General features: G+C 45.9%; 3 protein-coding genes across 9 annotated transcripts in view; all 3 read right to left on the bottom strand.

Annotated features, from left to right (window-relative positions):
• The window catches only part of PXK (PX domain containing serine/threonine kinase like), a 39,752-nt gene extending 25,116 nt beyond the window's left edge, over positions 1-14,636 (bottom strand). For 2 of the 7 annotated variants that reach the window (XM_059715815.1, XM_059715816.1), the window contains exons 1-3: positions 14,500-14,634; positions 3,882-3,932; positions 2,583-2,630 (exon numbers count right to left, since the gene is read on the bottom strand). In XM_059715815.1, the coding sequence (XP_059571798.1) occupies positions 2,583-2,630; positions 3,882-3,932; positions 14,500-14,601 (201 nt within the window). In that variant the 5' untranslated portion in view covers positions 14,602-14,634. Of the gene's footprint in view, positions 1-2,582; positions 2,631-3,881; positions 3,933-14,499 lie in introns of those variants that run through there. The other 5 variants (XM_059715817.1, XM_059715818.1, XM_059715821.1 and 2 more) reach the window with 4 other exon arrangements.
• Positions 14,637-18,868: 4,232 nt separating this feature from the next.
• HTD2 (hydroxyacyl-thioester dehydratase type 2) lies at positions 18,869-22,391 on the bottom strand. Its single transcript, XM_059715865.1, has one exon. It carries the CDS (start codon positions 22,389-22,391, stop codon positions 21,873-21,875), a length of 519 nt encoding a protein of 172 aa, XP_059571848.1. The 3' UTR covers positions 18,869-21,872.
• Positions 22,392-22,398: 7 nt separating this feature from the next.
• On the bottom strand, positions 22,399-26,293 carry RPP14 (ribonuclease P/MRP subunit p14). The gene is made up of 5 exons (XM_006260314.4): positions 26,125-26,293; positions 25,953-26,037; positions 25,045-25,121; positions 23,223-23,301; positions 22,399-22,486 (listed from the first exon to the last, which is right to left on the bottom strand). The coding sequence occupies exons 1-5, from the start codon at positions 26,226-26,228 to the stop codon at positions 22,430-22,432; spliced, it is 402 nt and encodes a 133-aa protein (XP_006260376.1). The 5' UTR covers positions 26,229-26,293; the 3' UTR covers positions 22,399-22,429.
• Between the last annotated feature and the right edge of the window lie 279 nt (positions 26,294-26,572).

The raw sequence follows: 26,572 nt of genomic DNA, 5'->3' as shown, positions 1-26,572 counted from the left end.
AAAAGCAAGCCATGTCTGAGTTACAGGAACAAATGCAAATCTTCCTAACCACTACGCACTCTGGGGGGGAGAAAACACCGCACTTACAGACTAAGCTGAACCAGTGGAATTTCAGCTCAGACATGCACGCAAGCTGTTGTCTGGGCAAGAACCTGAATTAAGATGCAGCTGAGATCAAAGTGTTGTAGGCATGTTTCTAAACTGGAAAAGCATCCAATTCTGAAATAATCAAGTCAATAGGAAAGCGTATCAGATCAGAGTCAGTATTTTTCCTCTTTCCCCCAGAGCCAGCCACCAGCTACACAGAGAAGAGGCTCTCGATTTTAGACCTTTTGATCATTTTCAGAAAACTTTCTCTGCATGCACCTGGGGAAGGTTTAGCTTCTTGATGTAGCAAAACATTTTTTTTAATTTGAAGCCAAAACTAACGCATTTACCTCAGATTTCTACAATCCAGTCTGCCAAAACACACACTGCATTAGGAACATGTTTACCAGGGAAACGTCTCACCGAGGCCCTGGCCCTGCAAAGACTTACGTGCATGCTTTAGAGCCCAAGGGAATACTTTCCACTGGCCCTAATTCAGCACTGAGGCCAGTGAGAATTTTGCCAGACGACGACCTAATGCCGTAACATTCTTATCCTTAAACCACAGGATTCTCCAAAGCCTTGCTTATACACTGTATTACTGCAACCAGATACTGCGAGTCAGTCATCTGAGCCTCTAGCCAAATATTATATATGGAGCTCACACAACAAAATGGAGATTAAATGGACATATGATTTCCGCACTTCTCATTAAAGAAGCTAAAGATATGCAGAGTTGGGGAAGAGATGGAAAGTATAACAGGGATGGTTTTGTTTGGGATTTTCTGGTGCAGTTCAGGGGCACTGCCATGTCTCTCATCAATCTGAGAGGGATCAGCCCAGCTCAGCCTCAGCAGGCTAATTAGCTCTGAAAAATCTAGTGCTCACTATTATTTTTAGGTGGCATCAGGTAACAAAGATAACACATGAAAAGCCAAGCTATTCAAAATGTCCAGGCACAACAGCCAGAAGCAAGAGGCAGTAAGGAATGTGGATTGCCTACAGCTGTGCACCCAAGAGAAGCCATAGTCCTGCCTTTCAGGAACACATCAAGATTTTGTGAATATTTTCATTCTGAATTGTAATTAATCCCTACAGGAGGAGTTTAAGCTTGTTAAAGTGTCTGAAGTCTGTCCAAGTCCTTACCATCCATACAAGTTGCTTCCAAAACTCCAAACAGCAACAACTAGGGACTGTGCTTCTTAAAGAATCAACGAAGTTACACATTTGTATGCAATGCTGGAGCTATTGTATGGAACTCAGTGGAGCACTGGATGGAAAAGGTAATTTGAATGTGTCTCTTTGAAGACTCTCGCAAAAGCCCGAGTAAGGAGTTAGGCTGGAAGGGGTAGGTCAGCAGCAGAGCACAGAACCTCTCAACAGTGGCCAGGAAGGACTTCCTAAGAAAAAGGATGCGTCTTTACTCCCAGCCAATGGAAAGTGAAAAAGTGTGTTCCCAAAGGCTGGCAATTACACAGGTTGTATAGCATCATCTATTACTTAAAATAAGCTTGTCCCAAGGATAGTGATACGAGCACTGCCCATGAGTACGACTCTCATGCACTACTACATCACAGATCCTCCAACAAACTCAAATGAGCTGCACCACACTGCATCTGGCCCTCAGTCTAGTTTCTGTTGCTTATACCGTCACGCCAAAACCTGTGTTTGACATGGTAGACATCACAAGCTCACTCTTGCACATTCCTGTCTACTACACTTCACCAAGTGGTCAGTTATCTTTCCAGCAAGGAAATTAAAATCAAAAGCAGCCTTAAGGTCCTGCATTCACACTACACATGACAGGGAATGGGAGGGGAAAAGTGAATCATAAAAATCTATTCTTAAAAGATCAGCAGCATTCCCACCATATGTTATCTGCCTGATACTAGACTGAGTGTTTCTTATGCTCCAGGCTTCCCTGCCGTAAATGCCAGTCACTGTGCACCCTGTCCTTTCCCATGCAAACTAAAAGAAGCGACTGTCCTAAAAAAAAAAGAAAACACACAGTAGGTTCACTGTTTAACTGAGGAACATTTTGCAGTGATACAGAAACCATCACATGATAAGCGGCATCTGGAAGTGCTTTTAAAGAAAGACAAATAAGAGACATAGTACTGCAGTGCTAAATTAAAGAGGTCAGTATGTGCCTCCATTTTCTTCCAGTCAAAGAAAAAAGGGGTAACACCACACAACTCCAAAACAGGTTACACTGCTGCAGGGAAGGATTCAATACCAGCGAATCTCCTGTCTTTGGATTCTACTTGTCATACTGAGGCTACAATCACCATTTCCCATGGTAAAACCTAGACCAGCATTGCTATTTGTTTAAAGAGTAGTCTTTGTAACTGAGGTCTTTTCCTTTGAATCCATATAAGGATTATGATTTTCTTGTTCAGTTCATTCTCATGTACAAAAAAGTACTTATTTAAAAAATACAAAATATCAAATAAAACAAAAAACTCACATATCAGGGGGAAGGGGTGGGAATTTACCTGCAAACTATTATTAAGCAAGTCAAAATCACTGTATCTTCTCACAATCTGAAAAATATAAAGAAAACATTGAGGAAACACTCATATTTTTATCATTCAAATTACTTATTACAAAACTCTGCAAGGGGGAAACAATCCCTACTTAAAACCTTAGCTCTTCTAAGCTTCTCTGTAGAAATCCACAACTAATAAGTTTATACTGCTCTGTCAGCAAGCAAAAGAGAAGACAAGTTGTTCACGGTAATGTCTGAACTTGTACAAAAAATAGCTTTCTAGCTGTAGTTTGATATTACAACAGCTTTGCTGTAGTTGTTTGCAGACACCTTGCAATTTTTGCATGTTAAGGACAACATCACTTCAAGATCACAGACTTAAAATTTAGGAATAAGTTCAACTCTTCCCTGAAGCCCTCAGAGAAGCTTTTCAGATGACAGTGCCATTATTAAGGATTTTTTTTTTTTTGGTACAGCAGGGTCTGGCCAAGACTACTCCAGGACTAGCAGAGAGGCCGATTTCAGTCCCCACAATTTAAATTTAAAAGCAAAAAGACTGGCTGTCATCCTTGCACAGATACATAATGAGAAGGTACTGCACAGGTTGTTTCCCTGTGTGGCCTCCAACATTCACCATGGCAGAAAACAAGGTCCCCTGTTACTCCAGCAGCTACATTGTTTTTCTAAAAGAAAGGAACTAGCCAAAATGTTCCTCTTTGGCCAAAAGTACTGAAACTTGCAACTGTTAAATAAGGAGCCAAAAAGTTTATTCCAAAAAATCTCAATTTATATTAAAAAACTGAACCAAACCATGTGGAAGAAAAACAAAGCCATGATTATTTCTCTTGCTCAAGACTTAAAAAAAATAAAAGCATGCTAGCAATAAGCATGAAGGATAAACATGAAGACTTTGGTCATGTCAGTTGACTGGAAACTAAAGGACTCATCCAGACAGCACTTACCCATGGACAATACCCCACCAACCCTGAAAAAAGTAGTTGGACAGACAGGGAGTAACGCTCAGCCCGAGAGGCCACAAGTGAGTCCATTTAGGTCATGCAAACATAAGAAAGCAGGCCACACAAACTGTGTATTTGGAAACCCTGATCGCTGAAAGTCTTCATGCTGATCATTACAAAACACAAAGTTCACGACCAAGCACGTTCAAGAATTCAGTGTTCCTGATTTTCACTCTAAAAATCGCACAATCTCTAGCTTAAAGGAGACCAGACAGGATGAACTCAAATACTGCCTTTTCCTAGGAAGACCTTCTGTTTTGGTGGATCTTAAATTAAGAGGAAGTTACCTGCCAACTGTTTTCCATGGAAATCCCTCTCTGCACACGAATAATGTATTCCTAGAAATGAGGGGAAGAAGAAGGAACAAAGTTAGCAGAAATAGGAAATAAATGTTACTACCACTGTGCATTTAGCAATTTGAACTTCCAAGTAGCGCAGCACTCAGCTCTGGGGTCCTGGTTCATTGATTCATCTTTGGAATAGCCACCTACGCTCCTGAACACTGAACGATGAAAAAAGAATTTCAAGAATTTACAGCTTTCTGAAGTGTTTACGCACTTTCTTTTACATAAAGACCATACTGAGGGCATGCCACGCAAGAGCCAAGGAAAGGAAACGGTTAGATCTTTGAGGAGCATATAAACCATCTCCTAGCATCAGATTTGGAGTTTCCTGTGAAATATTCCCATTTTACCACCCCTGGCAAATTACTGTGGAGAATTTAACTGCATGAAGAAGGGATTATACCTACTATGACAGGTTTGAGGAATCAGCATACATAAACTACTCCTGATAACAAGACTATTTTCAAACGCACAGCTAATGTTCATAGCTTACAGATAAAGCATATAATTATATCAAAAACCTCACTGAACCACATGTATGTTTTAATAATTGGTGATTTGCCTTTATTTTGCATTTCTTAGGATTAATTATTTCCGAACTCTCCATTTCCACATTCTTTTTACACTGTGCCTACTGAAACATGGTGCCAGGTTACTACAATAATATCATTAGATACACCTTATAAAAACATATCACTATAGAGTATATGTATTTAAGTAACTAGTCCAGGGGTGGGCAAAATGCAGCCAGCCAGGCCATTCTATCCAGCCCGCGGGGCCCCTAAAACATTTAGAAAATTAATATTTATCTGCCCCTGGCTGCCTGTCATGCAGCCCTCAATGGCTTGCCAAATCTCAGTAAGCGGCCCTCTGCTCGAAATAATTGCCCACCCCGAACTAGTCCCATGCAGAGCTAAAAAAAAAGTTCGGATTTTGCTCATTTCTACTTCAGATATTAAAATATATATATATATCTCTCACAAAAATGTATGTGGCACTTTAGGGAACACACAGAAAGGTAGATGTGTGCCTTGAAGATTTGCATGCTAAATTTTAGACAGGATGTAACTAGCAGGGGAGGACGGAAATAAAAGTTAAGTTGGGCTAGGAGTGCAAGTGTGCACACGCTATATAAAAACTTTAGCATATGTACACTTCAATGGTTCTTGCTTTTTTTTTTTTTTAAAGCTTATTTCCTGCCAAGAGATAGCCCTAACTCCCTGAATATTCATGGTAAGAGATGTGAAGTTCAAAAGCAGCAACAAAGCAAGGATCTCCATAAGATCATGCAATACTCATCATTTGTAAGCAATGAGGATCACAACCTAACACAGATCTTCAGCCATACAATCACAATGACTAAGCTTTCTTCTAGGCTTGGATCAATTTAGATGAGTGATGCCCAACTTTTTTGGGGTGCCGGCTAGATGAGTGGTATGAGATTTAGTTTACACCAGCCCTGTATGTGCCAGATCAAGCCTGTTGCTCCAGCCCCACGCTGACCTGATCCAGAGAATGAGGCCACGAGATCTGGCCCATGCTGCTTGGAAATCCAGCAGCAGTGGCAACATTAATTGTCACCACAGCCAATTTCTGGACCTGTGGGGAGCCCCATGGACCAGCTGACAGCTCGGCTCTCCAGATCTGGGTTTTAGACTATAGGCTGAGTAACACTGATTTAGACAGGTTGGGATTACAACTGAGCACCCAAGGTATTGGAATGTCTGACTCTTAAAGTATTATAAAATGATGGTTAACAACCCATTACAGCTGCCAGCTGATACCTTGTGGAAACTGTTTTACACAGCCAGAAACAGCTGAAGGGTTATCTTCACAATCATTAAGAAGTTACTAAAACAACATAAAACTTAGCGTCTTGCAGGATGAATCATGGGAGCCAACACATCAGTGATTCTCAACCAGGGAACTAGGGTATCTTGGGGTGCCGTGAGATCCCTTCAAGAGCGCCGCAGGGTGTCACACGTTAATACTCTTAGGTTTTCAAACATGATTCTCAAGATAAACCCGGAGATTTCAAATAGAAATCCATAGCTGTGGTCTTTCCAAGTTCTTTGCAAGAAAAAAAATTGATCGATTTTTTTTTTTTTTTTTTAACCACAGAGAAACAAAAGTGAAAATGAAGAACGGGCATTTTTTGAGGGGTGCCTCATGTCTAGAAATGTTGAGAACCAGCGGTCTAAACTAACCCAGAGTCCGCTCACTAAAGTTGCTTCCAGAGCTTATTAGTGAACAGTCAAGAACACTGCTGCCTTGTCATTTGTCACTTGAAGCACCATTTCTGATTAACGCCTATCGAGTCTCTATTTCAATTTCTAACCAGGCAGCCCCAAAAAGAGATGCTAGGCTACTGAGCAATGCATGGAAACTCAGAAGCAAAGAAATTGAAACAATGCCACTCAGGCTTATCTAGTTCTGGATTTCCTAGTCAACCCCAATCTATATCAGTCTGACTGAGGTCAGCATCTGACCCGAGACACCCACGGGTGACAGATGTTAATTAAGCAACACTTGAAGCTCCAACGTCACAATTGACATGTGCCTTTTCCTGTTTTCAGATTTCTAATCTGTACTTTAGGAAGCAGTAAGAGACTGCTTTGTACACGCATAGGAAACGGCAACCGCTTATTCAGCAAGTCGCTAAGAAACTTGAGCAGCTTCTCTGAAAGAACGTAAAAGATGATGATTCATCACATGTGGTCATTCACTTTTTTCTACTGTTTTTAAAGACGCAGAGTCATTGCCCAGCCTCCACTAGCACTCGCTCCTTCCCCAGTGCTTGACCTTCGCTAGTGTACTACAGGAGAACACGGAGGCGATCGGGACACCCGCCTGCTGCTAGATCACTGCTGCGGAAAACACAGCATCGCTCAGGTTGATCAAGTTCAGTTCTCTCCTGAATAAACTAGTGATGAGAGTTTCCCTCAGCTCCCCCCTTCCAAGCCACTGAGCCAATCCTCATGCCAATCCAATCCAAATTCACCTTGGAAAAAACTGATTCAGTCCACAATTCTCTTACCCAGGAGGTGTCTCGCACAGCTGTGCTTTGGTCTCCCAAAACATCCTATCCCAATTCTGTCAACTCTCCCACAACTTGAAGTCTCTGGCCGGAGCTCCGCTCCTCCTTGCAGGGCGATCCACGCCTGCATGACGAACAGCCTCCCTCAGGTCAGACGCACAAAGGTACCCATCGTGCTTCTTCTCCACCACCACAGTTGGGCAGAACTAGGTTCCCCAGGGCTGATTCTGCCTATGCCCATTCAGGGGAGGCCAGAAAGGGGCTGGTGAGCAGCTGCCGCAGAGAAGCCCTGCGGTGAAGGATAACAGTATTCCCAGTGCTCAGAGCCACTTCTTGCACCAAAGAGGGCTGCACCGAGGGCCAGTGCCTCCTACTGTGACAGGCCTGCGACCATTAATTGGCGCTGCTGACACACCATTTTCACATGAGCACAGATGGGCTTTTACCTCTCCAGGGAGAATGCCTGAATGCAAAACAGTCTTGAATTGAACTCTTTAAAAGAAGAATAAAAAATAAGAGCCCGTCTGCATTGCCACAAAAATTTTAAACCGAGAGCCTCACATGGAACGAGACAGGCTACGTCCACAGAGTTAAAAGACAGGCGACTGTAGCATGAGAAGCTACACCAAGACCATCTTGAATCTAGCTAGCACAGACGACAACTGTGACGAATACCTGTCATGATTTTAGTAGAATTCATGCTGAAGTAACAGGAAATTACCATACTTGCCTTGGTCATACCATTTTACCCAATTTAGATGTTGGTATCTTTATTCCAGTCCTCCAAGATTTACCCAATATTCCAGGGTAGTTACCAACAGCAGGCAGGAGCAGCTCAGAGCTCCTCAGCCAATTCTTCTAATACTCTCAGATGCATGTTCAGTACAGCAGATTTTAAAAGGTCTAAATTTTAGCAGCTGCTGTGTAACATCTTTCCTAGCTGTTGAAACAGAAATCAAGACAACTCTGCAGGAGTACAACAGGAAGAAACATGGGTGGGGGCCTCAGAAATTTGGATCCTAAAGAGATCAAGAACCACCAGTTGCAATTGTGAAAGATTTCTACTGACGAACCCCAAAGTAGCTTCTGGCTTTGAAACTCCAGCTACTTCACAGGGTCTTCACTCCTTGAGTTTAAAGACCCATGACAGCTTCAGTTTCCACCAAAAGCTTAGAGGCAAGAACAAAACACAAAGGCCTTTAAAATCTTAAGGTTTTTAATGCTTGAAAGTGGAAACCCAATTAAGCACATACTATTAACAAAATCCCTATTTAAGTACACTGGATTGGAACAATTTCTAATAAAAGGTTTTTTTCAGAGCCTCTTAAACATTTGTTTGGAAAATCGTCTATAATGGAAAGTAGACAAATAACCAGGAAAGCAGCTCAGACCTGGAGATCCTTCTTTGAATAAAGGGCAAAGTACAAATTTACTATTGTACAATGTGACATGAAGCCATCTCAGCTGAGATACTGCTAGCAACAGCAATGCTCAGCACTGTTTAAACACCACTGCATGTCTGAGGATGCAGCGGAGTCCTGTGTACGCTATACCTTTATTCTAATAATGATCCCACCATTCCATTAATAATTTTTTTTTTAAAAGGCCCCTGCAGATGAAAATTATGGGTACAAGTTTATATTCACTGGGCTTTATTGAAAAAGAAAAGCATTTTTGGAGAGAACAGAGAAACAGATGCTTTCCTTCCACCAATAGAGGCAGATAGCTACATCTCCTGCCTGTATGAGAGCACTTTGAATGTTGGTAATGGTCACTTGTAAAGGATGAGTTTACACCAGGAGACCAGAATGCTGCAAGGTGCTGGGCACTCTGAACTCCTGTACGTATCAGTGGAATAAGGAGACACACAGCACTTCACAGATGTCAAAGAGATGATAAAACCAGACACGGTCTCAGACTGTGGAAAGAGAAGAGTCTTGTTGTAGCTATGATGGGCCAGGAAATATGCGAGAAACGAGGGTTTTTTATCATATCTCTTATTGGACTAACAGTATAGTTGGAAGAAATGTAGACTGTTATGGTCTGGTGCAAGCCACTGAAGCATTTTGACCATGGCCCACACTGAAGCCCCGTACCCTACTACGATAATATTCACTACCAGAACTTTGGATGTTGAGATGTATAATATAAACTATTATACATCTCAACATCCAAATCTCATCTCATATGGGCACCTTATTTAAACTCTGATTTTGTCAAATAAAAAGTTTACTAATTACATTATAGTAGAGTTTTTTGTTTGCTGTGTTTTTTCTTAAAGAACCTCCAAGAGCTGTCCGACTTAAATGCTCATATTTCACTAGTACTTTAATGTAATGTAATACTCAATATAATATCATTTTCAATATATTAATATTGAAAAACACAAAAGGGATGAATTCCCTGCAAATAACAGAACAAAGATTTGCAGATGTTCATAAACAATTAAAAACCCCAATCCTTTTAGACAGTTTTCTAGGATTCTCCAAGTTAGAGCTTTTGAATTGTGCAGTCTGTTTTCGTCCTACATAAAGATCTAGAGAGACTGAATCGCTGAAGTGAGTCAAAAGAGGCATTTGCAGCCTTAAAATAGGAGACTTTCACATTCATTATTCCTCAAAGATGAAAATCTTTCAGAAAATAAATGTTAAGAGGACTGCTTTTAGCTGTTTATTTTTGGGTTTCTTTAAGACAGCAATCTAACAAAGTGGTCCATTCCAGGACACCATGATAGTTTCAATTCACATTGCAAAAGTTGGGGAAGAATTAATTTCAGAAAATAAATAAGACAAGTTTGGAGAACATGCATGCACATCCTCCAACCGTTTCTCTGCTCCAAGTAGCTCTGCAGATGCCATATCCGAGAATGTAACTCTTCCAGCAGGGAACTGAAGAAAATGTCCCATTTTCAAGGCTTAAAAAGGCAAATTATAAAAAAGCAATTTTTCATCTACAAGGTCACAGTGGTAAGTAGCACTGCAAACCTAGTAAAGCCTTTCTGAGGAAAAAGACTCTGCTGCAGAACACATCATCTTGACATTAAGCCACTTAGAAGCAGTTATCTTAACACGCTGGACACAATTTTATACACACTGAGAGAAAACAATGGTAGGAAGAGCCAGCCTCTTTTCTGTAGCAGCAAAATTCTTGGTGCACAAGCACAACCAAGCACAACTTCCCAGGGAGGCGGTCCTCGCCCCTACCTTGGGCATATTCAAGAGGAGGTTGGATGATCACTGTCTGGGGTCTTGTGAACCCAGCATTCATTCCTGCCTGTGGCAGGGGGTCAGGCTAGATGATCTGTTCAGGTTCCTCCCGACCCTAGCTACATGAAACTATGAAAACTCATTTGGTAAGAGTGAAAAACATATCACTGTGCCGGCAAGAAGCTACACGACATATGCTGCTTAATGCACAACAGGAAGATGCTCAGATCATGAAGACGTGAATGTAGTACAGCATAAGCAGCTATAGCAAGAACAAGAGAGTCTGGATGAAATGGATGGGGATCTGCCTGTGCAGAATGAGTTGCAGGATGTAGTCCTGAATACAGTGTTTTCGATGTGGTGCCCTTTAAATGCATATAAAACACTAAATGACTTGGCTTGCAAAACAAAGAGGAGGAATACAGTAGGTACTGTGGCATGGAAACAATCTGAGTCCAATTACATATTCCAAGACATTTCAGGACCTTTACAGCCCACGTAATAACAAAAACATCCCAGTTAATAGTCACCATGCCCGCTTGTTAGTCACTCCCAGATCAAGTTTACAAGCAAAATGATTCACATTGGTACTGGGACTGTGTTTTGTTATAATACTGTCAGCACTGAGATCTGACAATCAAGCTCTGTTTTGGTTGGGTTTTGTTGTAGGGAATTTGAGGGTTGCCTCTTCAATCACCATTGGCAATAAAGATTCAGCAGTCAGGTGACAACTCTGTTGCTACAACCCGAAGCAGAATGGACTCTTATATGGGTACTGACTGGTATTGCTAACTAAAGCAAGAACGTTTGAGCCCACATGACTCAAGAACATACGGGGAACAGGTCGGCTGAATGAGAATGTAATTTTAACAATCATTTCTCTAACAGCCAAACAATAATATTTGCTAGGAGCTTGACATGATTTTGTATGTATTCTTTGTCAAGTAAATGTTCTATTTATTACTACAAAGTGCAAACCCTCGTCAGAACATGTTAAATACCAGCTTTGTCCCCTCTTTGGCTTCTGGCTAATTCAAACACGTAATGGATTATTTATTTTGTAGTTTCTCCCTCATCTGCAGGAAACAGAAATCCAACTGCTGCCAAAAGTAGAGCTCTATTCATTAAAACACTTGGTGCATTAAAACAGCAAGGCAAATGTTAATTTAAAAGTAATGTCACACCACCCAGAAAGTCATACTCTATCTAAATTAACAGATGCAGGCTAATGCAATAATAGAGCCAATGCTATGCATCAACACTACTTGTGATCTTACATTTTGTATTTTTTTAATTTCTCCTGCAGTTCATTACCTTTCCCTGGTATTCTCTGGTTTACTCAAAACTCCAGCCAATTTCTGCACCTACAGAAACTTCAGGCTATTCCTACCATCCTTGTCCTATTGAAACACTGTTGTATCAATCTGACTTCAAATCTTGAGTTTTGCAATTGCTTTTGCAAAACCAACGAGCTGTAGAAAAGGGGTTTTTTTTAGAATATAAATCCAACATGAAGGTTTTAAGTGATTGTTTAATGTTTTTGCTTTAGGTTGTAGACTACTGATAGAGCAGAAAAACTTATTTTATTTATCCAAGCAGCAATACAAGAATAATGAAAAGGATGTTGGAACTTTCCCATATTCACTTTTAATGATCTTGGATGTTATCAGCAATAGAAATAAGGATTTTAATTTTTCTTTAAAAACTGAACATTAACATGGACAAGGAAAAAAACCAAGCTGGATGTTGGGAAGAGCTTTCTAACCATGAGAGGAGTTAAGCACCAGAATAAAATTGCAAGTTTTTAAGTCTAGACTGGACAAACACTTAGCTGGGATGGCTTAGACAGGGATAATCCTGCTGTGAGTAGGGCTTAGACTTCAGGATATCCTCAAGTCCTTTCCAGCCCTATTTTTCTATGATTTAGATTAGCGATATGCCGTGCCACTGACAAACAGTCATTTAGTTGCCATCTCATTCCTGCAATGTTAAATTGTCAAGCCTTGGCTCTCCAAGTATTTGTATAGGGTAAATATGTTTGTAGTAAGGATCTCTCTCTTTCTCTCTCTCAGGCACTAGTCATGCTTTGTAGCCTTTTCAATTGTATTTAATATTTCTATTAATAAAAATATCAGTATCAACCAGTTCATTATCTCAAGAATATAACAATATATACTCCTCTTCTTGAAGGAGTTCATTCATGCACCTACTCCACTTGGAAATATCTGTCACTATAATTTATTTTACCCAGGAAAACTAAAATCAGACATCATGTCTACCACCAATGAACCTTTGCTTTACTGTTCAGATTAACCTAGTTTTACCATTCGGATAAACAGTCAGGGGTATATGACTGTTTGTACAGGGGCAGCTCTGCACTGCCCCTGTATAAACTCTCTGTATACCACACGCCTCAAGAAATTATTTTCTCCAACTCTTAATAAGGCACCTACAATTAAAAAAAAAATAATAAGAAAAATATAAGCATTCAATACATCTCTGAAATCAAAAGTGCAGTGCTGCATCATTTTGATCTTTTCTGCATAGTAGAACAAATTCCTATTAGATTTTCCCCCCGTGTGCATTCACAGAATCACAGACAGTGAGGGTGGTCACATGTACTTCAACCCCCTGCTCGAAGCAGGACCAGCCCCAGCTAGACCATCCCAGCCAGGCTTTGTCTACCTGGGTCTTGAAAATCTCCAAGGATGGAGACTGCACCACCTCTCTGCGGAGCCTGGTCTATCTAGTGCTTTAATATGCTCCTTGTGAGAAAGTTTTCCTCGTATCTAACCTCAGCTTCCCTTGTTGCAACTTGAGACCTCGTTCCATCATCTGCCACCGCTGAGAACAGCCTTGCTCCATCCTCTTTGGAGCTGCTCTTCAGGTGCAGTAATTGAAGGCTACTATTAAGTCTCCTCTTCTCCAAACTAAATAATCCAATTCCCTCAGCCTCTGCTCAAGTCCTGTGCCTCAGCCCCCGAACCATAACATGGAATAAAAAGATGAACCATCAAAGGGTCACAACACTTGGCATCGAACTCCCACACAAAGAACGCAAGTTACACACTGAGCGTTTGGGTTAGAAAGCTGCGTTTAAGGGCTTCTGCTTCACACGAAGTCACAATCTCTCTGGAACCGGCGGCAAGGAAAACCACACGTACCAAAACGGGGGGAAGCTATTGTTACAGGAGTGCTTACAAAGGATCGCAACCAATCGTAACGAATACAGCAACACCTCGCCGGCCGGTGGCTTCTCCAGGAAGGAGGAAACATGCAATTGGGCTAGAATCTGGCTCGGTAACACATCAGAGCATTAAACGCTGCGTTATCGGTCACGCAGCTCAGCGTCTATGCACATCTCGCTTCACTGGACACGGGGAAAGCTAATGGGATTTCCAGAGTGTCAACAGAGCGTTTGGACACGGCTTGGGCCACGGTGGTGCAAACCACGCGTCGTGCCTTCGGAAACATGCCTGTCCCGCCAGAGCCGGCCTGCAGAGGCATTTCATCGATTAACTTCATCCTCAGCCAGAAAGTCCTGGGGATTTTTGGTACCGCCGCCATTCTGGCTGCACCGGGCACGCGGTCGTTAACTGTACATCCCACGGCACGCGGCCTGCAGCAGAGCCCAGGAACGGGTTCAGGCACCGGGCACGGGAACCGTGAAGAGGGCGGGAGGGCACACCCCGCCTGCCACGCTCACAACAAGCCTCCTGCCAGGCCCCTGGCGCTGCCCAGGCACCCGGGCCTCCTCCTCCCCGTCCCCGTCCCCGTCCCCGCGGGGCACGAAGGGGCGACACGGCCGGGTCTCCCACCCAGCTTGGCATCCGCGCCTGGGTGCGGGGCTCTGCCCTCGGCGCGCCACTCGAGGGGCGCACGGCTTCGCCCGGCCGACACCTCCTGGGGAGCAGGCGGGCCGGGCCACAGCCCTGCTCACCGGGCACGCAGGAGGCCCAGGGCCAAGGCGGGCCCGCAGCAGCCACAGGTGACTTTGGTCGCCCCGGCCGCCCCGCTCCGCCCGGCCCTGTTTGTGCAGCACCGGGCGGTGCAAAGGGCGGGGGCCGCACCCGCCCACGGGGCACAGCTGGGACCATGGGCATGGGCCCCCGACACCCCCTCCCCCACTGCCCCCCAGCCCCCTCCGCCTGCCCGACACCCCACCCCACCCCACAGCCCCCTCCTCCCCCACACCTGCCCCCCAGCCCCCTCCGGCCTGCCCGACACCCCCTTCCCCCCACACACACAGCCCCACTGTCCCCCTTCCCCCCACACCTGCTCGCCAGCCCCCTCTGCCTGCCCGACACCCCCCGCGCACCGTGTGCGAGTGCAGGCTCTGGCTGGCCTCGATGACGGCGCTGAGCGGCACCGTGTCGTCCAGCAGCACCTTCCCGCCCGTCGGCTTCTCCAGGAAGGCCATGCCGCGCCGGCCCCGGCCCCGGCCCCGGCCCCGCGCCGCCCGCCGCCCGCCGCCCGGCCCGGCCCCGCCGCTGTCAGCACGGAGCGCGCGCGGCCTCCGCCGGGTCTTAACGCCCGCGTCTCCCGCCCGCCGCAGGCGGGGCTCGAACCAGCCGCACGGACAGGCCCCGCCCCCTCCCTCAGCGGCCTGTGCGCCCCGCCCACCTGAAGGTCGCCCTCACTCCCCTCAGGGCCCCGCCCACCTCATGTTCCCCCCATTCCCCTCAGGGCCCCGCCCACCTGAGGGCCCCCCACTCCCCTCAGGGCCCCGCCCTCCTGAGGGCCCCCCTGAGGGAAGAGCTGCTGGTCCTGGCCCTGACCCGGCCCGCCCCGCCCCGTGCCCCAGTCTCCAGGCAGTGCCTGGACCGGGGGCACCGGCAGCTTCCGCTCTACGGCATCTGGGGTCACCAGTGCAAAACCTCAATGGTGCGGCCTGGTGTCTACACGGGGCGCGGCGCCTCCGCCTGCCCCGTCTGCCTCGAGGGTGCACGGCGCGGCCCGGTACCTGGCGCTGCAGGCGCCCATCGGGACTGAGGGTCGGGTCGCAACGCGTCACGTTGCGCGGTGAAAGTGGTACGACAAAACGAGACAATCCGGTGAGAAAACGCCCGGACAGGTGATTTGTAACCATTATTCTTTCTGTGTCTATTTAGTTCTTCATCAAACCGCTACCGAAAAGTCAAGCGAAACTCGAGGTTCCTACTCTGTTTTTCCCAGTCCGGTCACGTTTCCCCACCGTGACAGGTCAGAGGCACGAGCCGGGGTCGGTCCAGGAAGCCGAGCTGGACTGAAGCCGTCCCAAAGTTGGTATTTTAATCAGCAGCACCCAGGAGTCCTGCTCAGGATTGGGACGGGACATCCGCGCAGCAAATTGCTGCATACAAGTTCATTTCAGAGGGGTGCAGATGGCTGCAACATGAGTCTGCGTCGTGGTCCTACAGTCATTGCTGCCCGGGGACGGTGGGCACAAAACTACATGCCAAGGGAAGCAAAACTAAAAGGAATGGACAAAGAAAGGGGGTGGGGGTGGGATTCGAGGGCTGGCTTCAGTCTTCCCCCAGAAGAGAAGCGTAGGAGCCAGACTGATCCCACGCGGCTCCTAGAGCGCACCGGGAGTTCAGTGTGTCAGCGTCTGACCCAATTCGGTGACAAAACAGGAAACCGAAGCAACTCAAATGGAGGAAAAGAAACTAAAGCAACACAAATGGAGGAAAAGAAACTGAAAGTCCTGAGCAGTCAGCGCGGGTTTTGTGCCAGTTGGGGCCAACGCCGCTCAGACAAAGTAGCTCTAACATCTTTCCTGAGAGAATACACCGAGTAAAAAATGCCTTCTCTACCCACCCATGCCAGTCTTAGGGCCAAAACCCTGCCCAGGCTGCCTTTTGAACACTGGCTCTCGTGAGGACCAAACACGATTTCCTTCTCAAAATACATGCAGCGGCACAGCCTAAAGGTTTTACTGACATGGAGTTTTGCCTGCAAATGAGTGTTTTACTACTGAATAGTTCTTGGCTGTCAGTAGCCTTAAAACTTAAATTCCATGAATTGAGGGGAAAAAATGCATTTTGGCAAAGGCGAAGGAACAGACTTTTGGCCAGCAAACTGTAGATTTACCTGCCAACAAGAGCTCATACTTCTGCTTCTGACACCCACCCTCTCTGCAGTGGTGGGAGGCATTTTGAAAGGTTTATGGCAACGTGTCTGTCTGCATTGGTAATAAAGCAACTGGGCTTGGAACGATTCAGGCTCATTTGCCATTTACTTCCCATAAAGCAGAGTCCATCTGGAACAGACCTGAACACCCCTGGTCACGCAGAAGCGCTGAACTGCTTGTATACGAGGTACATTTCCGTCAGCTGTAGGGGATTCAAGATGCTTAGCCATGTAAGGCAGGCTAAGGCAGAAAAAACTCAGGGGCCTGAATCTTTGCTGTCTTATGTCTTGCTTAACTTGAATGCTTTGGGTGCACAAGGCATGGCAACAGGCAACCCAGAGCTCAGGGCTCTCAGGCCCTTCATGTATTCCCTCTCACCAACTGTGGTTTGTTAAGGTAATTATATGTTTGTTTACAAGGGGTCTGTAAGACAATATGCCATTTACTTTACAATACCATTGAACCTGATCTCTAGACCAGCCATTTACGCTCCCTGGTTTAGCACAGAGGCTGAGAAGCACTCAGAGGGCAAAGGGTGCAAGGATATTTGGGAAACCATATTGCAGCAACAGCAGCTGGAAGTGATGCATCTCACGAGAAGAAATCCTGCAGTGTGTAGGAATATCCTTCTGCTCTGCCCCAGATTCCTTGATAAATATATTGTTGTTCTTTGCCATTGGTATTCACTTTTCACTATGATGAGTGAAATAATCAGGGCTAGATTAACGTGAACTCTGTGGGGGTGTGCATGTGCAGAGGTTTGTTCTACAGGCCCTCAAAACATAAGCTTTGCTGCTACCCTTGATAAGTTGTATACACAATGTGAAATAACCCATTATTAAAAATAATAGGCTGTATTATTCCCCCAAGAATAAATGAAATAAGCACTGAAAACTTTTGTAAATTTGCTCTAACTCAATTCATCTTCAGTTTGTGAAGATGAACATTTAAGTGCAGTATATTTCAAAGAAAAGTCTTTGATTCAACTTGCCAAGTGCAGCATGCCCCCTTCCAGAGCTGACATTTTCCAGACCATGACATTAAAAATATTCAGCCTTATGGCCAGGTCAAAATTTACAAGCCAGTCATGACAGTTGTTCCCAATCTTTTTGTGCAGCAGCCCCACTTCTGGTCCAAGCTTGACTGCTACAGATTAATTTGAGTGGGACTCAGAACTCAGTGGGTCACAAGAGCCCTGGACACAGGCGTTGTGGTGGACATAGTCTTTCTGGACTTTAGGCAGGCCTTCGACACTGTCTCTCACCCCATCCTCATTAAAAAATTAGGCAACTGTGGTGTCGACGCCTACAGTCAGATGGGTCGCAAACTGGCTCCATGGCTGCACCCAGAGAGTGGTGGTGGACGGGTCATTTTCGACCTGGAGAGATGTGGGCAGTGGGGTCCCCCAGGGCTTGGTCCTCGGGCCCCCACTGTTCAATATCTTCATCGGCGACTTGGACGAGGGGGTAAAAAGAGCACCCTGTTCAAGTTTGCAGATTGACGCTAAGGTGTGGGGAGAAGTGAGCATGCCAGAAGAGAGGGACAGGCTACAACTAGACCTGGACAGGTTACTGGGGTGGGCAGATGAGAACAGGATGGGTTTCAATACAGACAAGTGCAAGGTACTGCACGGTGGGGTGGGGGAAGAACCAGCAGCAGACCTACAGGCTGGAGAACTCCCTTCTCATCAGCTCAGAGGCAGAAAAGGATCTTGGAGTCACTGTCGATTCCAAGATGAACATGGGCCGCCAATGTGGTGATGCAGTTAGGAAGGCCAACCACACCTTGTCATGCATCCATAGATGCATCACGAGCAGGTCCAAGGAGGTGATCTCCCCCTCTATGTGACACTGGTCAGGCCGCAGTTGGAGCACTGCGTCCAGTTCTGGGCACCGCACTTCAGGAGGGATGTGGACAGCATGGAGAGGGTCCAGCGGAGGGCCACTCGCATGATCAGGGGTCAGCAGGGCAGGCCCTACGAGGAGAGGCTACGGGACCTGAACCTGTTCAGCCTCCACAAGAGAAGGCTGAGAGGGGATCTAGTGGCCACCTACAAATTGACCAAGGGGGACCAGCAGGCAATGGGAGAGTCTCTGTTCCCCCAAGCACTACCAGGAGTAACAAGGAATAACAGCCATAAGCTGACTGAGAGGTTCAGGCTAGACATTAGGAGGCACCACTTCACAGTCAGGGCAGCTAGGAGCTGGAACCAACTTCCTAGAAAAGTGGTGCTTCGCCTCGCCCCTACCCTGGGGATCTTCAAAAGGAAGCTAGACAGCCACCTAGCTGGAGTCGTTTGACCCCAACACTCTTTCCTGCCCCTGGCAGGGGGCGGACTTGATGATCTGCTCAGGTCCCTTCCAACCCTACCTACTATGAAACTACAAAACTCCATTCACAAGTTTGTGACTGTCTGGAGTCTTACATGAGACTCTCAAGATAGAGAGCTTAGCTGTATGCAGATCTTGTTCTGTCCCTCTGCACAGGGCTGACTTTTACCTTAATGGGTCCTAAGCATTTCAAGTAATGTGTTATTAGAGAAATTTTGATGCAATCATTAGAAATACATGCCAAATTCTGATTCATCATTTTATTGCTAAAATAAGAACACTAAGGTATCACCAGCTATCCACCACATGGGCATATAGTTAAGTATTATTATCCATTCCTCACAGTGCAATAAACCAATTAGAGCATTTGAACATTGAGCAATTATAGGTCTTTATAACAAACAGGCAACATTTTAACACAGTTTTGTGCCGCTCTTCTGTAAACACAAAATATTTGAGCTAACTTAACCATCGGAGGCATCTAAGTTTTTCCTTGGAGCTTATTTCCCAGAAGAATGCTCTTGGTATAATGTGGGCCTCCCTCCCATAAGGATTTTCACTTCTGCAGAATGTGGGCTTGTGAAACATCAGTCTTCATTTCAATGGTGCTGCCTGGCTGACATCTGAGGATATCAAAATCCTTTGTGCACCAGGTCTGCAAGTTCTCTCCCGCATCTCTACTGTCAGGTTGTGAAGCAATTAGAGCAGTGATTTCTCTGTTCTCGTCAGAAGTTCTTGTATGCCTCCGTCTAGACTGTAGCAAATCTGGGTCTTCTGCTTTTAAAGCCCTTGATGTCCTGGCAAGATTTCTTGCATCTTGCCAGGAGCCCAGTATTCTGCATATTTAGGCTGCAATGGATTCTCAGACCTTACTCATTCTGTTCCTAAATGAAGCTGTGCATACCAAGAACTTTGGGAACATTTTTACTGAGCATCCATTCTGTTATGACCCCAGATGTTTTCTACCTTTTAATGACTCACTTCTTTGTATGTTAAAGTCATTAATATTGGAAGCTTAATTGTCAAGTTGTTCTCCACAGAAGAGAAGTGGTAAGCAATTGTTTTCAGGTGTCCATACAATTTACATAAGCTCTGAGAGCGCAACCTCCACTTTGAAAGGAGTTGGAGGAAATGGGTATTATGATGTCTCAGTAGCTAGACTAGAAGCCACAACTTCAGTGTCAAGGTTATTAGCTATCAGATTTGTTTCAAGCCTTCTCCAGATGTATTTATATTGCCAAGCTGAAGGGACTGTAAAAGGGCCTGAAGCAAAACAACATGGAAGACAAATGATTGCTTTAGTGGAGCGCACGGGAAGATGTGCCTGCTGAGCCCAGTTCTTAGTAAGATTTAGTCTGTTTTTCTAACAGAACACTAGAGATGAAAGTTGCTACAAAGCAAGAAAATGAAAGTGTTATATAGCTGTTTAAACAGACTGAACTGTCCTCAGAGAATCATCAAAAGAGCTTTAGATACAATTTCCTTGTTTTGTTAATTCAACAGAAAGCTCCACAGCCAAGAACATCTCAAGCTCAGTAGGGGCCAACCTTTTTGCCAGGTGTGCCAAGTTAGCCCCACACCTTTCCCCATGTGCTACTTCAATCCTTTTTCCTTACCCAAGCTGCTGCTCTGCTTTCTGCTACTGTGCTGCCTGTGTCCTCTGCAGTATGCCACACAGGACTGCCCTGAGTCACTTGTGGCACTAGCAAGTTGGCTACCCCTGCTCTAGCTGTGTGCCCAGTGAAAGCCTTCCTTCTGAAGACCCAGCACCCTGCTATTTTTCTTCTTTAATCTGAGCAGTTAGTTCTGGAAATTGCTGCCTCCTTGCTCTAACAAGTATCTGGTTGGCCAATATCCAGAATAAGTGCAAAGCCCATCCACCTCTAAGGCACAATGTTCCATTCAGGTCTGCTTTGTTGTTTTCCCTTTTTGCTGGGCCCAATTCTGTTGTTTGTGGTGCACTGCTCTGAGCACAGGGTACCTAGAGATGTCATAACTGCATAAGAGCTTCAAGGGAGATGAACCTTTGGACCATTGCTCAACCAGACCAATTCTGCCATTAGATCCACAACTGTCATCTAGGTTGTTTTGGTGGTTCAGTGCCTACAGCTGTGGTTTGTACTATTCTGAGCAGTCTGAGTACACAGTGCTAGCCTAGAATTTGCAAGAGCCATGTTCATTTCCTCACCGCTATACAGAGTTCTCTTGTGACCTTGAACAAGTCCCTTAGTGCTGTACTTTTAGAAGTATTTACATGCCTAAACTGCTAGCAAGTGTTCTGGGCTCTATCTGCACCTTTAGGTGCAGTAATCCCTTTAAAATCCCCTGTCCCCCATCAGTAAAATGGGGTAAGTGCACTTTCAGGGCTGAGGAGAAGATAAATACATGAAAAACTGCAAGATGGCCAGACACTGGTACCAGGATCCAGCTACTGCTTTACATCAGCAGAAATACTGAAGCTCAGCTGGACTGAACGAGATGATCACTGAGGTCCCTTCTGATTCTAAACTGAATGTTTAATGCAGCCATCCCACTTACTTTGATCTGCTCTACTTCTAATTCTGTCAGCCTCTAGAATGCGTATTTGTTTCCTTGTGTAGTTTGAAGGGATAGTTTTTAAGAACTATCCACAGTGCTTCTGTAGTCCCTGCTTTCCAAAACAGAACAGAGGGCAATTTTGAGCACCAACATAGCAATCCCAACATGTTACTTCAAAAAGTTCTAAGTTTGGGGGGCAGGTGGAGGAGAGGAAGGACAGACTGTTATCCAATGGCAGTTAAACTCTAGCATTGAGAAGTCCTTTTCACAGCCCATTTTTATGGAATATAGGGGTAGTTTGGAACAAAACAGTGCATTTGCCTCTAAGCAAGGAGTAACAATGCATTCATTTGTTAAAAGAAACATCACTCAACTTATGCCTTCACAAACGTTCTGCACCCTCCCCACAGGTTCTGGTGGGCAGCAGCAGTCCGTTTATTTTGTCTGCCAGGCTGCTATGCAAGCAAGAATACAGTCGACATTGCACACCATGGCAAGAGAACCTAAGTGAGCACGGATCACAGTGGCCTACGTATTTTCTGAAAAACATCTCCCCCCAGCACTGTTGTACATGGCTCACTTACAGGCACAGCAAGTCTCAATGCTGAGTCCTTTGAAGCTTCTGGCAGACTTATTCTTGCCAAGCCTTGCACTATGATACCTGTAACCTACACATTTATGAACTTTACTACACAGTAAAACACCATGTGGTCAGGAGGAGTTCTGTCTGTCTGACACCAAGACTTTCACCATCCCCTCCATAACAGTCTTTCCACTCTCCATGACAGTACATAATACTGAAATGTATGCAATAGATCTCTTCAGTCTCTTCACTTCTGCTGCAGCTAAGACTTCTTCTCCAACATATAAAGGAGCTGGGAAGTTAATTTCCTGAGAAAGAAACACACACCCATAACCAGGCATCTTAGTACCCAGAACTGCAGAAATAAGTCCATTGATCAAAACTCCATGTACAATTGTTCTCCCAAACCTTGTCCTCTTTGCATAGTCTTCATTCAGGTGCAGTGGGTTAGTGTCCCCTGTTAGCTCAGAAAAACTAACAACATCCCTTTGTGTAAAGGCTTTTTTAAGTTCAGCTTTGTCTCCAACTTGTACATGTAAACACCTTAGAAATGGACATCTGAGACATGAGCTGGTAATGTTTGGCTTCATCCAGCCTGTTCTTTGGAAATCCCCACCACAAATCACGGATCTGAATAATGCCAACATCTCAAGCTTTTTACAGTCCAACCAACTGTTCTGTGTATTCAGTCCAACACTAGCTCTCTACTGTTCCCAGATAACGCGAGCAGGAATGGAGATGTCTGGTGGAAAAAAAAAGAAAGAAACCACAGACAACATTATGAAATCACCACATAGACTCAGACTGTTACTAGGAGGCAAATTAAAACAATAGCCTCATGTAAAACAGAATCAAAGCAATTGAAGTAAGCCAAGTAGATGTTTGTTCAACTATCACCGTGGAGACCAATGCCAGCTCCCATGCCCAAGTGACTGAACTGGCAGACTGAAGTGAAGCATTTCGTAACAAGCAGCCCTGAGTTCTGAACTGGTAATTCAAATCCAATGTAAGGCTCCCAGTGGAATCATTTGAGAAATCAAAAAGAAAAAAAACCCCAACCCCACAGATTTTCACCACGAAGGACAAAATGACAAAGTAGCAATGAAATTAGTTTCCACCTATCTGCTAATGAGATCAGCCCCGATCTCTTTGGAGTGGAGATGTCAAGTGACAAGACTCAAGCACAAATCTAATTTTACAAGGTCACGTCTACAGACTCCAAGGAGAGGCGAATCACAGACAACACTAGGCAGAGGACTGTTACAAGCACTGTACTTTTGATTACTTTTCACGAGTTACAAAATGGATCCATCAAATCTGTGTTTCACAGCTACACAAGAGCACTGAGCTCTCAGAACTGAGATATTCTATATCAGTAAACCATGTTTTCTGGTAAGAGACTCTACATACTTGACTAAACTCACATTAGTCCTATGAGAAGAAAACAGTGGAGGGTCACCAAGCTCCCAGGGTCTTACCTGCACCACTCTGAAGGCACACTTTCGGTTCTGGTACGAGCCCAACAAAGTTAAAGCACTCCACAGCTTGACAAAGCCACTAAAGGAGAAGAACATTAAGAATGTTAATAGGATCTGCCAGATTTCCTGCAGTATATACAGCTTTGATAGAGACTCAGTGAATAAGAAAGTGAAGTCTCAGTCATACATGGAACAGGTAGTAATTTCACCAGTGGGTTCTGGTCACATTACGAACACAGTTGTGTCACAACAGCCTATCAGTGTGATCAGTCCCATCTACATTCTGAGAGACATGAAAGCTGGAGCCTATTTTGTCTTAATGAATCCCCCTTTTCCTACACCTCATTCCTGGACCCTGTCCCCCTCCCCCACCCAATGTCTTTAGCCTCCTTGCAGGTATTCCTTGGTTGGAGGAAGGAATACCACCTTGACAGAAACAGGCCCTCACTAAGGAATTGGGCATTCAGCAGCAGGTCTTATCTGTTGCTCTCTGGCAGAAGCTACAGCCATCGAGGCACTGAACACCTGGACTCAGTCTGGCCTTCAGACTCTGTCTCAATGGTCTAAAGTGGGGATGGGTAGGTCTTGGGCAGCCTCCACTCCTCCATACTCTAGGTGGATGCGCTGAAGGTCTTGATGCAATGGTCGCAGGACTCATTACAACTAGACTTGTAAGGCACTCGACTAGACCTCTTATGCATACACCACAATCCAGAGGATCGACAGTTGCCTACTTTAGTCTCTTTCTCTGCAATCAACTTCCCCTGCTGTTCATTGTTCAAGTTCCTCAGCTACTCCCGCCATCTTTCCACAGCAAAGGGACAAGAGCCACAAGTTTCAGGAATGTCTCCTTCATACCTGATAACATAGTTTGTATTTTAAAGATGGGCACAATGAATTGATCCATGTTTGCTATTCACCTTCAACACCAAGTTCACTCAGGTTAGGTCTTTTCCAGTCTTCCAGCCTCGTGTTCTCTGCTTAGACCTGAAAGCCTTTCTTTCTGATGTCAACTCCAGAAAGGGATTTTTGGGGGGGGAGGGGGCACAGCAGCGCAGCAAATCCCAGTTTTGTTTTCACTGCAACCTGAAAAATCCAGTTGACCCAAACAATTGTAACGGGCCAGTCCTGGCACTGAGTAAGCAATTCTGCTGCTCCTGCACAAACAGTAGAGTCACAGTGACTCTAATTTGTCTTGGATCTGCAGGGGTATTACAGCAAGCGTGACCCCGCATATACGCATGGAGCAAAAATCTGCCAAGGGTCACTCTTTAGGGTTCATTCTCACTTGAGAATGTCCCAAGAAAGGAGTTATTGTTGTTGAAACCTAGAAGTGCCAGTGGAAACATGTTGAGCTTGAGATAGTTTCTTAGTCTGCCTCTTTCTGCTCTTTTCCTAGTGCTTTGACATTTTTCTTAGAAAGAAATGATAACATTGAGTTAATTCTAGAGGAGCAAGAATCAATAAATACAGTACAGGATATCTGGAGACCAGTAAAGCTGTCACACTTTTTGTTGCCTTTCAGAATGCCTGATCCGGACACACCAGTGGCCTCCCAAGAGTAAAAAGCTCCCTGCTCTCAGTCATGGATTGTCTTCTATCACTGAAAGATGCAACTGCTGACTCACCACTAGGACACATTCACACACATCCCAGCAACAGACCAGATTACAGGTAACACTTTCTTCTATGTATTTACTTTATTTTGATGGGAAAAATAGCAACAGAAGTTTTAAACTAGTTTATTAATACACCATTGTTATGCTACGCAATGTATCTTTCCAGGTCAATATTTACACAGTATGTACAACCAGGAACTTACCTGCTAGAAACTCTCAGTATAGCAGACAGGGTTTTTTCATCATACGTTAAAACATCAACAGGCAAAGCTGCACCAACCTGTGCAGAAACAGAGCACTGTTGGTGTGGAGGAGTAAAAGGCAAGAGACTGAGTTTTCTCCAGCTGGACCTTTTAAAGTTGTTTTAATAATGCCCACCTCATATACAGTACTTTGCATCCAGAGATCTCCACTGGCTCTACAAAGGATGCCTATATCATTTGTTTCTTTCTTCAGTTCAAAGAACTGGGGGAACGGGTGAAACAGCTTTCCCAGGTCACCCACCAGTCCAGTGGCAGAGCTGGGAACACAAGTCACAACATCCTGTGTTGCAGTCCAGCGGGCTGCGTTGCTTGCTGTGGTTTTCCCTTTGAAGCATAAAGGACAGCTCAGCTGGACTGCGCTGCTCTGACGCAACTCCTGACTATGAGCGTTGAGGCAGGAAATGCAGCAAGGCCCCGACTTAAACTTTGCCTCTTAAAGTCAAAGGCCAAAGTAAAGGGCAAAGAGACAGGAGAAGCAGGAAGGAAGTAGATGAAGACAGAAGGAGGGAAATCATTTTACATGGTTCCTTCCACCCTGTGCCCTAGAGCCAGCCCTTCCCACCCTCTGCTTTCAGCACCTTCCTCAACATAATTAGGCGCTACCATCCACCAGGTTAGAGGTCCCAGTGGAAAACAGAAGCTGGGACCAAGCACCGGGGGAGCCCTGCCCACATATGCCCTCGACCCTGTTTAGTTTCAGAGCTCTCAGCCTCAGGTACTAGATTGGCCAGGGGTGTCAGGGCCAGGGGCTGGACCCGGCCGTGGAGCCACCTGCTGCAACCCTGGGTGGTGCCGGCAGCGCGGGGGCGGGTCCGGCGCGAGGGCCCGGAGGCGGCCGCGTCACGCACCTCTCCGTGCAGCTCCTTCAGGGCCGAGACGACGAGCTGCTTGAAGTGCGCGGCGTTGAGGCGGACGCCGCCGTCCGGGAACTCCCTGCAAGGCAACGCCCGGGGGCTCCGTCACCTGCCCCGCCGCTCCCGCCCATGCCCATGCCCAAGCCCGAGCCCCCGCCACCCTTACAGCGAGACCCGCAGGTAGTGGTGCTCGGCCGCATTCTTCAGAACAAGCCGCTCAAGCGGAGCCCGGGGCGGCGGTGGCGGCTCCCCCGCGCCACCTTCCGCCATCCCGCAGCGCCGCGTCCGGCACGTGGGCAGTACCCGGCACGGGACCGGAACCGGAAACTCCTAGCCTCGCAGCCAACCAGCGAGCTGCTCTGCGCAGCCAATGGCAGGGTAGCAAGGCGGCTCCGCCCTCTCCGGCGCCCAGCCCATGGGAAGGGCGGAGCCCTGCAGGAGGGGATGCCTACAGCAAGCGCGCGGGGCCCGGCTGCGCCGCCCTAGTGGCGAACGGCTTCGCCAGCCCCAACTCCCGCGTGCTGCGCATGCGCAGCCGAGCCACGTGCAGCTGGCAGAGGGACGCCCGGCAGACAGAGACAGCAGGGCAGCGGCCCCCGAGCAGCGCCGGGGCT

This window comes from Alligator mississippiensis, chromosome 12, assembly GCF_030867095.1.
Source record: "Alligator mississippiensis isolate rAllMis1 chromosome 12, rAllMis1, whole genome shotgun sequence".
Lineage (NCBI taxonomy): Eukaryota > Metazoa > Chordata > Crocodylia > Alligatoridae > Alligator > Alligator mississippiensis.
This window is presented reverse-complemented; position numbering and strand designations above follow the sequence as displayed.

Coding starts and splice junctions, on each gene's coding strand:
- HTD2 (XM_059715865.1), bottom strand. CDS start 22,391: ATGTTGGCATTATTCAGATCCGTGATTTGTGGTGGGGATTTCCAAAGA.
- RPP14 (XM_006260314.4), bottom strand. CDS start 26,228: ATGGCGGAAGGTGGCGCGGGGGAGCCGCCACCGCCGCCCCGGGCTCCG. Junction 26,038..26,124: donor CACTACCTGCGGGTCTCGCT/GTAAGGGTGGCG, acceptor GTTGCCTTGCAG/GGAGTTCCCGGACGGCGGCG. Junction 22,487..23,222: donor GTGCCTTCAGAGTGGTGCAG/GTAAGACCCTGG, acceptor TTTTTCCACCAG/ACATCTCCATTCCTGCTCGC.